We start from the raw sequence: 12,709 nt of genomic DNA, 5'->3' as shown, positions 1-12,709 counted from the left end.
ATATCCCCACGCAGTCTCCTTTTCTCAAGGGAGAATAATCCTAGTGTTATAAGTCTGTCCTCGTATTCCAGTTTTTCCATACCCTTCACCAGTTTTGTTGCTCGTCTCTGCACCCTCTCCAGCAGTTTTATATCCTTCTTTAGGTAGGGAGACCAATGTTGGACGCAGTACTCCAAGTGTGGTCTGACCATTGCCCTATAAAGCGGCATTATAACTTTCTCCGATCTACTCGAGATTCCTTTCTTTATCATGCCCAACATTCTATTTGCCTTCTTTGCCGCTGCCGCGCATTGTGCCGACGGCTTCAGGGTCCTATCTATCAGTACACCCAGGTCCCTTTCTTGTTCACTTTTTCCCAGAGTTGCACCTGACATTCTGTACTCGTATTCCTTATTCTTACTGCCTAAATGCATTACCTTGCATTTCTCCACGTTGAACTTCATCTGCCATTTCTCCGCCCATTTTTCTAACCGACACAAGTCGCTCTGGAGTTTCTCTCTATCCTCATAGAAACATAGAAACATAGAAATAGACGGCAGATAAGGGCCACAGCCCATCTAGTCTGCCCACCCTAATGACCCTCCCCTACCTTTCTCTGTGAATAGATCCCACGTGTCTATCCCATTTGGCCTTAAAATCAGGCACGCTGCTGGCCTCAATCACCTGTAGTGGAAGACTGTTCCAGCGATCAACCACTCTTTCAGTGAAAAAGAATTTCCTGGTGTCACCTCGTAGTTTCCCGCCCCTGATTTTCAACGGATGCCCTCTTGTTGTCGTGGGACCCTTGAAAAAGAAGATATCTTCCTCCGCCTCGATGCGGCCCGTAAGATACTTGAACGTCTCGATCATGTCTCCCCTCTCTCTGCGCTCCTCGAGCGAGTATAGCTGTAATTTGTCAAGCCGTTCTTCATATGGAAGATCCTTGAGTCCCGAGACCATCCGGGTGGCCATTCTCTGCACCGACTCCAGTCTCAGCACATCCTTGCGATAATGCGGCCTCCAAAATTGCACACAGTATTCCAGGTGGGGCCTCACCATGGATCTATACAATGGCATAATGACTTCCCTCTTACGGCTGACGAAACCCCTTCGTATGCAACCCATTATTTGTCTTGCCTTGGATGAAGCCTGCTCCACTTGATTGGCAGACTTCATGTCCTCACTGACGATCACCCCCAAGTCTCGTTCTGCTACCGTTTTTGCTAGGATCTCGCCATTAAGGGTATAAGACTTGCATGGATTTTGGCTGCCCAGGTGCATAATTTTGCATTTTTTGGCATTGAAGTTGAGTTGCCATGTCCTAGACCAGCGCTCCAGCAGGAGTAGGTCGTGCATCATGTTGTCGGGCACTGAATCTTTGTCTGTTGTGCATTTGCCCACTACATTACTTAGTTTGGCGTCATCGGCGAATAATGTTATTTTACCTCGAAGCCCTTCTGCCAAGTCCCTTATAAAGATGTTGAATAGGATTGGGCCCAAGACTGAGCCCTGTGGCACTCCACTGATCACCTCCGTCATTTCGGAGGGGGTGCCATTCACCACCACCCTTTGAAGCCTACCTCCAAGCCAGTTCCCAACCCATTGCGTCAATGTGTCACCTAATCCTATAGAACTCATCTTGCCCAGCAACCTGCGGTGTGGTACGCTATCGAATGCTTTGCTAAAGTCCAGGTACACGATGTCCAGGGACTCCCCAATATCCAGCTTCTCCGTCACCCAATCAAAGAAGCTGATCAGGTTGGATTGGCATGATCTCCCCTTAGTAAATCCATGTTGTCGGGGATCCCGTAGATTCTTTTCATCCAGGATTTTATCCAATTGGTGTTTGATTAGAGTTTCCATTAGTTTGCTCACTATCGATGTTAGACTCACTGGTCTGTAGTTTTCTGTCTCCATCTTTGAGCCTTTCTTGTGGAGTGGAATGACGTTAGCCGTCCTCCAGTCCAACGGGACGCTGCCTGTACTAAGGGAGAGGTTGAAGAGCGCGGACAGTGGCTCCGCCAAGACATCACTCAGTTCCCTAAGCACCCTGGGGTGCAGGTTGTCCGGCCCCATTGCTTTGTTAACCTTGAGCTTTGACAGCTCACCGTAGACACTGCTGGGCGTAAACTCAAAGTCACTAAAAGGGTCAACTGAGCCAACCCTTGTCTGTAGCTGAGGGCCAAGCCCCGGCGCTTCTCGGGTGAAGACTGAGCAGAAGTATTCATTTAATAGTTGGGCTTTTTCCGAATCCTTATCCACATAGTCTCCGTCTGGATTCCTAAGACTTACAATCCCGCCTGAGTTTTTTCTTCTGTCACTGATATACCTGAAGAAGGATTTATCTCCCTTCTGGATGTTCTTTGCCAGAGACTCTTCCATGTGGAATTTAGCCTCTCTGACTGCTGTTTTGACGGCTTTTGATTTGGTCAGGTAGTCTGCTCTAGAGTCCTGCTTCCCTGATTTTTTGTAAGAGATGAAAGCTTCTTTCTTCTCCTTGATGAGGTTTGAGATCTCTGCAGTAAACCACTGTGGCTTATTGTTCCTTCGCCGTTTACTTACTGATTTAACATAGCGGTTTGTTGCTTCTTGTATGGTGGCTTTCAAAGTCGACCACATTTCTTCCACATTATCAGTTTCAGCTTGGCTTTGTAGCGCCTGGTGAACGAAGTCTCCCATTTCTTTGAAATTTGTGTCCTTGAATTTGAGGACCTTGGTCAGTGTGGTAGATTTAGTGAAACCTTTCCTGAGATTGAACCATACCATGTTGTGGTCACTGGAGGCCAATGTGTCGCCCACCGAGACCTCTGTGACACTTTCTCCATTGGTAAGTATCAGGTCCAGTATTGCCTGATCCCTTGTTGGTTCCAACACCAGTTGCCTGAGTCTTGCTCCCTTCATAGTGTTTAATAGCCTCCTGCTGCTTCCGGAAGCAGAGGTAAGTGTAACCCAATCCACATCAGGCATGTTGAAGTCACCTAGCAATACTGTGTCCCCACGCAAGGTGATATTTTCTATATCTCCGATTATTTCCATATCCAGGTCATCCTGTTGTCTTGGGGGTCTGTAAATTATGCCAAGATACAAGCATTTGTCTTTCCCTCTGGCCAAATTAACCCAAAGGGATTCCCCAGTGTACTGGACATCTGTGATTCTCGTGACCTTAATGTCATCTTTAGTATATAATGCTACACCTCCTCCCATTCTGCCCTCCCTGTCCCGGCGAAGCAAGTTGTAACCCGGTATGACCATATCCCACCCGTGGGAGTCTGTGAGCCAGGTCTCGGATATCGCCACCACATCCAGGTCGGCATTCCTTATTTCTGTTTCCAATTCCAGGATCTTGTTTCCTAAACTGTGTGCGTTGACGTACATAGCCCTCCATGTTGTATTTCTGTTATGTCTCAATGGGGATATTTCTGCTTGAGCTATTTGAACACCTTTAGCATTGTTTGCGTTATTTGTGCTTTCCTTAGGCCCAGAACTACAATGTGTATTCCCCATATACCCAGAACTACAGTGTGTACTCCCCTTAGACCCAGAATTACAATGTGACCCATAAATATGATCCTCATGCGATCTGATCGCCCGGCATAGTTTTGTATCGTCTGCAAACTTGATGATCTCACTGGATGTTCCTTCCTCCAGATCATTGATATAAATATTAAAAAGGATCGGCCCAAGTACCGAGCCCTGGGGTACACCACTAGTCACTTTCTCCCATTTATGCCCACTCTCTGCTTTCGGTTTTCCAGCCATTTGCCTATCCATCTTTGTATATCCCCCTCTATGCCATGGCTTTGTAGTTTCCTGAGAAGTCTTTCATGTGGAACTTTGAAAGACTTCTCAGGAAACTACAAAGCCATGGCATAGAGGGGGATATACAAAGATGGATAGGCAAATGGCTGGAAAACCGAAAGCAGAGAGTGGGCATAAATGGGAGAAAGTGACTAGTGGTGTACCCCAGGGCTCCAACACATATGATTTTAAAATGTGTGAGGACAGAGCTTGCAGGAACGGGGCAGGGACAGGAAAAAAACTCGCGGGGGACGAGACGGGAAAATGAGTTCCTGTGGGGACGGGGAAAAATTTGTCCCCGTGTCATTCTCTAATTTACAGGAGCATTGTAATCAAATGAAAAGTAGGCCACAGACTAAGAATGCACCCTTACAGGATGAATGGAGACAGTCTGGCAAATGTCTGAGCCTGCTTCATACTGTAGGAATCTGAATTAAGATCCTTTTGCTAATAATTAACTTGGAAAATGGCAGGGCTTGAGCTGTATGAATTACCTAAGGATATTAAATGCAACTTTCCTATTTTTGCTCATGAATGAAATCCTGCAGGGAATCTCCGGAGAAGAGTGAGTTACAGGCAGGAAAGGATTGAGCTACTGGGCAGAGCAGGTTAAGCTTTACTTTACATTTCAAAGCAAAGTTGTAAGCTCTTTGGAGCAGGGACTGTTTTCTTACTCTAGAAATGGTTAATAGTAGTAGTTGTAGCTGGATCTTTGTGATTCAAAAGGCATCAAATGTTGGCTCTGTTGACTTTTGAATCCAGGTTCCCGTTGCCTTTCTCGCTAGTGTTACGGATGCAAATCCAGCACCGCGCAGGGGGGGAGGGAGGGGAGGGACTCTCTGCCTCCCCCCTCCCCGCTGAGGGCTGTTGCTAAGGACTCTCCACTCCGGTTGCCAGGAGCAGTGGTTGCTAGGGACTCTGCGCCCCTCCTCCCGGCTTGGAGCCCCGCCCCCTCTCCTCAGCTGGCCGCACGGGTCAGTGGCAGCGCGCTGATCGCCCGGAAGAGAAGCGGGTCCCGACCCCCGAGAGCTTTCGCACGGTAGGAGTGGGTGCAGGACAGCGACGGGGAGGAGGGGGGTCGCATGCAGCCGTGGAATTGCCCCCCCACCCTCCCCTGAGCGCTCGATTTTCCAGCATCCCTGCTTTCCCCTCTTGATCTTTCATTCCACCCACTTTTGTCTCCCTGTTAATGCGTCAGGCGGTGGAGCTGCTTCTCTGTGGCTAGCAGAGGTGCTGGTGGGCAGGTGGCAGTGTCCCTTCCTGACCTTCAAGTGCTGAGCCTAACTCTTGGCTTATCTAAACCAGGGTTTCTCAGCTCGGTCCTGGCCAGACAGATTTTCAGGCTATCCACAAGGAATATGCATGAAAGAAATTTGCATAGAATGAAGACTGTGTATGCAAATCAAGTTTATGTTTATTCAAATCTTTATATATAGCCAAAAACAGGATCAAAGCAGATTCATTGTGGACAGCCTGAAAACCTGACTGGCCGGGGGGGGGGGGGGGGAGGTCTTCCAGGACCGAGCTGAGAAACAAAAATCTTATACATGCAGTACTCGGAGAGACCCCCCCAGGAAAGAGCCTTGGGAGTACTGGTAGACGTGGTGGTGGCGAAAAGGGCGAACAGAATGCTAGGAATGATAAAGAAGGGGATCACGAACAGATTGGAGAAGGTTATTATGCCGCTGTACCGGGCCATGGTGCGCCCTCAGCTGGAATACTGCGTCCAGCACTGGTCGCCATACATGAAGAAGGACACGGTACTTGAAAGGGTCCAGAGAACAGCAATTAAAATGGTTAAGGGACTGGAGGAGTTGCCGTACAGTGAGAGATTAGAAAAACTGGGCCTCTTCTCCCTTGAAAAGAGGAGACTGAGAGGGGACATGATCGAAACATTCAAAATAATGAAGGGAATAGATTTAGTAGATAAAGACAGACTGTTCACATTCTCCAAGGTAGAGAGAACGAGAGGGCACTCTCTAAAGTTAAAAGGGGATTGATTCCGTACGAATGTAAGGAAGTTCTTCACCCAGAGAGTGGTAGAGAACCGGAATGCTCTTCCGGAGTCTGTCATAGGGGAAAACACCCTCCAGGGATTCAAGACTAAGCTGGACAAGTTCCTGCGGAACTAGCGCAGGTAGGGCTCGTCTCATGGCGCTGGTCTTTGACCTAAGGGCCGCCGCGTGAGCGAACCTCTGGGCACGATGGACCACTGGTCTGATCCAGCAGCGGCAATTCTTATGTTCTTATGCTTTATTTTCTCAGCCAACAGACACAAGACAAGCTCACATTCCAACTTCGTTTCCCCCCCCCCAGTGAGAGGTTGTAAACTGAAAAAACACCATGAACCTCTTCTCTCGCACCAAGCAGCATCATGGGGTAAAGACCTAGAACAATTGCTTTCGTCCACTACTTATGAGGAATTTAGGAAACGTCTGAAAACCCACCTGTTCCTAAAGAATCCGGACAACTGATCCTCTCTTCTCTCTCCCCTCTAGAGCAATTAACTTGTTCTATTGATCACTCTCTCCTCAAAAATGGATTTCCTGTCCTAGTAACCCTCTTTCTTCCTCCCCTCTTAAAGTCAATCAATTTGTACCTTTGCTTAATCTTTGTAAACCGCATAGAACTTCACGGTATTGCGGTATATAAGCTGTTATTATTATTATTATTTTCCAGGAAGTTCCCTTTGGTATTTTAGAAATACAGGGTGCAGCTACCTGACCCATAATATTTGAAGGAAAGAATCCCAAAGAGCTAAAGAATAATGTTCTTAATGATCTTGTTATCCACATGAGCAAACTAAGGGATTTTTTTTTTTTTTTTTAACTAAAGTAAAGTAAAATTTGCTGTTACGATGGCTTAACGCAGGACTTTACTGCAGAGAAGCTGCTGATTTTTACATAACAGCCAGTAGCGACAAAACCTGTATTTTCATATTGCTTTACAGTTAGCTGCTCATAGCCAAAACCCCTTAATGCAGTTGGACACTAGCGCATACGTATCGTTCTTAACAGTGGCGTAGTAATGCTAAAAATTTACCTCTTGGTTCAGTGCGGTTTACAATAAGAGGTAAGAACTATAAAAACACAGCACATTATATATAAAATAATGAGGAACATGCTGCCGCGTGAGCGGACTGCCGGGCACGATGGACCTCCGGTCTGACCCGACAGAGGCAATTCTTATGTTCTTATAGCATTAAGAAATGATTAACTTATCTAGATTATACATAGGGTGCCCACAAAAACACTCCTTGATTTTAAATGGTTACAAAACCAAAATTATTGGCATATTCTTTCGCCTTTGAGGCTACACCTTCATCAACTCCTAAAGTTTTATACATGCACTCGATGTGCGCCCCACCTATTGCTCGGCAAACATCGGTGCGATAATCGAGCTCGGATGCTTGATCACGTTTATAGCTTCAGTGATGCGTTCCTGCAGATCATCCATAGTTGCAGATAGTGGAGGTGCGTCCACTCTGTCTTTCATGTACCCCCAAAGTCCGTGATCTCGAGGGCCACTTGAGCAACACCTGGTCATTTTGTCATGCTGCATTGTCTGAAGGTCGTAACTTCTGCACCAAGGGGCGCCGTCCCCCCTCCTCCTCACTGCTCCCTCCTCCCTCGCCCTGCGTGCACCCTCTTTCCCTTCTCCCGTACCTCTCGTTGTTCACTGCCACGAGCAACATGTTCCTCATGACTGCGTCAGCTCTCCTGCTGATGTCACTTCCGGGTGCCGTGCATAGGGAGTGATGTCAGAGGGAAAGCCGCCGGGATTGCACGGAGCACGTTGAAGTTGTTACTTGCGGCAGTGAACTAGAGGAATGGGGGAAGAGAAGGTGGGTGTGCACGGCAGGGGAGATGGAGGAAGGAGCAGGGGGAAGAGATGAGGGCAGGGGAGGGGCGCCTCTCACCCTTGCTATGCCATGGGCTCTTAATGGACTTTCGTCAAATGAGCTCCATCAAGCCAAGACCTGTTCTTTTCCTGTCATGTCCCTGCCCAGTAGAGCCTCTTTTGTTGGAACTGGGCAATAGACCTAAATACATTTTCTGTAAATGTTGGCTAAAGCAAAGAGATGTAAGTGAAAGGCAGTCAGCTTTTGCTTGATTTATCAGTGTCATAGAATTTGCCTTTCTTATTATTAGCATGTATAAGAGAAATTGACTGTGATTTTTTATCCTTTAGGTCTGTGTTCGTCGTCAAGGAATTTCAAGTCCTTCCCAAACTTGACTGAATGGTGGATACTACATCTTCCAGTGTGACCTCAGAAAATACTGATGCTCTGATGGAAGACGTCCACATTCAAAGAGATACTTTGCCTGCCTCACTGGAGGAGTGGCTGAAGATTTCAGAAGAAAACATTTCTTCAGAACTAAAAGGGTTAAGTGACAGAGCCAGGAGTCTGGAGACACTAACAGGTTCACTGGGGAAGACATCCTTCGGATACTTCAGGTCTAAGTTTGGAGGCTCTGCTGAAAGTATTTTATCTGTGGCTTCTTCTGACTCTCTGCCGGCGCCTGAGTGGAAGATGTTAAGAGTGAGACAATCTCAGCGTGCGTTTGCAGGTACTCCAAGTATAGACCGGGAGTCTACCTGGAGAACAGATGCACCCAAGGAAGGTATAATCCAAGACGTTGTAGATGATGTTGTAGGAGATGAGATTAATTTTAGAGTCCCTACACATCAGGGTTATAACAAAAGTACGATTGCTGTTGATTATCCTGAAACGGAGTCCAGGACAGCGGGTCATGTTGAGGAAATCAACTCGCCATCTTCAAAGTGTGCCTCTTCCAAAAACCATACACAGACTAGTCTGATACACCGCACAGATAGCCAACAGTCTTTGCCTAAGACATGTGAAGCTGGTCAGATCCATAGTTCACAAAATAAGAGTAGGTCACGTGGTAGCTCTTCCAATTCTGGATCCTCGTCAACGTCAGAGTCTGCAGCACACAGATCAGCGTGCTGGCCTGAGAAACACGGCTCAGAATTTAGCACCTTGGAGAGCAACTCCTCAGGCAAAATCTCCAGCAGCTCTCAGGTAACACCAGGGCCTTTAGTACTGTGACCTTAAGTAGGTGGCAAAAGTCATCGGATTTTCTTTTCTAGCAGTTTTCGTCCTGTCCCTTGAAGCTTCCAGGTCAATAACATGTAGCCCTTATTACCCTACAGTGACATAAGCCATTGCAGCAAACCCAGTCCTAGGTAAGTCCGTGGTGAAACTGGAAATTCAATGCCGGCACCATATCTGGCCACTGACATTGAAATTCCGGTCTATTTTTGGCCGGCTAGGACACAGCCTTCTATGCCAATATTTAGCAGCTAGTCAGCTAAGTCTCAATGACAGTTGTCTTTGGCCACCAAACTTAGCCACAGCCAATCCACTAAGATGGATATTCAGAGTGAGATGAATATCAGCAGATAGCAGGCTGTGTGCTATTTAGATAGTTGGAGGCCATTCCCGACCATCTAAGTAGAGCTGATTATTGGCTCTTGGATGACATGGCAGTGTTTAGGACTTGCACTGAGTCATCAAGTCCGCCCTCCACTGACTTTTTACAATGGTAAAATAAAATTATGGGTTATACAGACTACAGTATAGTTTATGTGCGACCCACAAATGGAAGATTAGATTAGATAAATATGCATTTACATTAATAGACGAATAGTTCAAAACAGGAGGTTAGGGGGGAGACGCGACGGGGCTTTCCTAAACCCAGACAAACTGCAGGTTTTAGAAAGTCCATCTGGGTACCCAGACATGTCCTCTAAAAAGAGGACATGTCCAGGTTTTCCCAAATGTCTGGTAACCCTATATTACATTACATTACATTACATTAGTGATTTATATTCCGCTTGTGCCTTGCGGTTCTAAGCGGATTACAATTTATGAGACTGGACATTTCCAGTAGCGGTGCAGTACATAGATTCAAGAATGTGTCAAGATACAATTGTTAATCTGGGTTTTTCGGAAGATCTTGAAAGCTAATAGTTGATTGTGATAAGTAGTTGTGATGAGTAGATATAATAAAGTCAGGATTCTGGTAGGTTGTTGTGATGAACAGAAATAATGAAAGTCAGGGTTCTGATGTATTGCTATGGTGGTGATGGTGGTGGTCATGAGAGTATTTTCTAATTGTTGTTGAGGGGTTATGATGATGGAAAGTGTTTTTTGAAGAGATGAGTTTTGATTTCTTTTCGGAATATTTTGATGTCTGTTGAATTTATCAGTAGATTGTTGATGGTGGGATCAATCTTTGCTGCTTGTGTCGCTAAAAGTCTGTCGTATATTTTCTTTCGTCTTGTTCCGTTGAGAGGGGGGTGAATGAATAGGCTCCGAGTTCTCCTTAATCTATGAGATAGGTTACGGTGTAGTCTGTTATTTAGGTATATGGGTGCTGTTCCGTGTGTTACTTTGTATAGTAGACAGTAGAATTTGAACTGGGATCTTGCTTTTATTGGTAGCCAGTGTGAGTCTAGGTATGCGTTGGTGATGTGGTCATATTTGCCAAGGGAGTAGATGAGTCTGAGGGCCGTGTTCTGAACCGACTGCAGTTGTCTTAACATATAGTTTGGGCAAGACAAGTAGAGGCTGTTGCAATAATCTAACATACTTAGTACCAGGGATTGTACCAATAACTTATATTGATCTTTGTTGAAGTATTTTCTTATTTTTCTCAGATTACGCATAGTGAAGAATGCTCTTTGGATGACTTTGTGGATATGATTCTGCATTGTGCAATTTCTGTCAAGTTGTATTCCCAGGATTTTGAGTGTGTTTTGCATTGGGTACTTGATTGTATTTAATTCTAGTTCAGTGAAAGATGGTTTTTTTTCCATCTCTAGAAGGAGGAATTTGGTTTTTTCCGTGTTCAGTTTTAGTTTATGACTTGACATCCATTTTTCTACCGTTTCCATTATTATTTTCAAGTGGTTTGTGGGTAAGGGGTCTTGACTGTTAAATGGGAGGATGATAGTTATGTCATCCGCGTAGCTGAATGATACTGTGTTTAGGGCGTCTAGGGTTATGCCGAGGGATGCTATGAAGAGGTTGAATAATATTGGTGATAATGGTGATCCTTGTGGTACTCCGCATGGGTTTGACCATGGGTCGGATATGTGCTCCTTTGACTTGACTCTGTATGTTCGAGTTTTTAGGAAGCTTTGGAACCAGTTGTGAACGTTACCTGAGATCCCTATTGCGTCTAATATCTGGAGTAGTATGTGGTGGTCAACTAGGTCAAATGCCGCTGAGAGATCAAGTTGAATGAGAAGCAGTTTGTTACCTATGCTGAGGTGTTGTCGGACAGTGTCTAATAGTGATACCAGTAGAGTTTCTGTGCTATGGTTAGATCTGAATCCGGATTGTGAGGGGTGTAGTATGTGATGGTCTTCAAGGTAGTTGGAGAGGTGTTGTGCGACAAGGCCTTCTGTTAGTTTGATGTATAATGGGATTGAAGCGATTGGTCTGTAGTTTGCAGGATTGTCTGTGGGACCTTTGGGATCTTTCAGGATAGGTGTAATTATGATTTCTCCTAATTCCGGTGGGAAATGGCCTTCACTTAGTGTAGTTTGGAGCCATAATGTGAGGCTAGCTTTGAATTTGGTGGAAGCTGTAGCTAATAAGTATGAGGGGCAATTATTCAAGTCACATGAGGATTTGCTGTATTTTTTGTAAAGTCTGTTCAAGTCTGACCATTGTATCTTTGGGAAATTTGTCCAGGTCCTGTCTGCTGGGATTGCTTCGTCTTTTGTGTGATTGATTTGTATTTCTTCTATGTTGGTTCTTGAATTGTTGAATGTGGATCTGGTTGTGAGGATTTTGAGTTTGAAGTAGTCCGCTAATTGAGTGGCTGTGGGAGTTTGGTTTCCTTGGGTGGCAAGATATGGTTTAGTATCTGTGAGGTTTTTTATGATATCAAAGAGTTTTCTTGTGTCTGGTTTTTCGGTGCCGATTAGTTTAGAGTAGAAGTTTTTCCGTTTTTCCTTCAATTTGGTATTGTATTGTTTTATTTGGATTTTCCATTCTTCTTTGGTATGATTGTGTTTCTGTTTTTTCCATGTTCTTTCTAATTGTCTGCATTTCCTTTTTAGGTGTAAGAGTTCGTCGTCAAACCATTTGTTAGATGGTCTGTCTATTTTGTTTTTATTTTTTATTGGAGCTAGTTCGTTTAGTGTAGATTCACTTAGGGTCCGCCAGCTGTTTATGAATTCTTTGGGGTTGTTGGGTTCGATTTTGGGGTCGACAGTATTCCAGACTGTGTTAGGTTCGATTTTCGGTCTGATCATGATGTGTGATTTCTTTGGGATGGGTTTGTTGTTGTTTTGAGCCCAATTGATAGTGAATGAGTATTTGAAGTGGTCTGACCAGAGGGTGGGGTGCCAGAACCCGTTTGAGATGTGAATATTTTGTGTGTTTTGGTTTGGAGATGAATAAGCTGCTATATCTAGTTGATGACCTTTTTCGTGTGTGGGTTCTGGGTTGAGAATTTGGTAAGATAGTGAGTTGAGGTATGACAGTATATCTGTTGCTTGTTTGGATGATTGATCTTCTAAATGGAGGTTTAAGTCTCCTAGAATCAAGTTATGTGTGGAGGAGAGTACTTGGGAGTACTTGGGAGTAATATAAGGTTTACATGTGGCCAGATCAGTTCATTTCTAGGCAACAATTATTTTCAGGCGACATCTTCTGAATCATCAAGCAGAATCTTCTGATAGTTAAGTACGCAAGATCTGGTACTTAATTTATGGACTGAGTTGGTTATTGAATGAGGCCATTTTCACCAATTTCCTGAAGGATAGGAGGTTGTCTATGTCTCTGATCTGGTGAGGTAGTTGATTCCACAGCTTTGCCAATGAATGGGAGCAAAATCATTTGTGAGCACTTTCTAAGTGGAGAAGATATACTAGCGGCATACTAAGCTAA

General features: G+C 45.0%; 1 protein-coding gene across 4 annotated transcripts in view; it reads left to right on the top strand.

The window, feature by feature from the left end:
* LOC117363173 overlaps positions 1-12,709 on the top strand; it is a 96,904-nt gene that overhangs the window by 20,140 nt on the left and 64,055 nt on the right. For 3 of the 4 annotated variants that reach the window (XM_033950544.1, XM_033950541.1, XM_033950543.1), the window contains exons 1-2: positions 4,724-4,816; positions 7,969-8,824. In XM_033950544.1, coding sequence (XP_033806435.1) covers positions 8,018-8,824 — 807 coding nt within the window. In that variant the 5' untranslated portion in view covers positions 4,724-4,816; positions 7,969-8,017. Of the gene's footprint in view, positions 1-4,723; positions 4,817-7,968; positions 8,825-12,709 lie in introns of those variants that run through there. The other variant, XM_033950542.1, reaches the window with a different exon arrangement.

Source organism: Geotrypetes seraphini, chromosome 6 (genome assembly GCF_902459505.1).
Source record: "Geotrypetes seraphini chromosome 6, aGeoSer1.1, whole genome shotgun sequence".
In the NCBI taxonomy this organism is placed as follows: Eukaryota; Metazoa; Chordata; class Amphibia; order Gymnophiona; family Dermophiidae; genus Geotrypetes; species Geotrypetes seraphini.
Note: the sequence above shows the minus strand (reverse complement) of the source record. Positions and strands in the feature narration are given on the sequence as shown.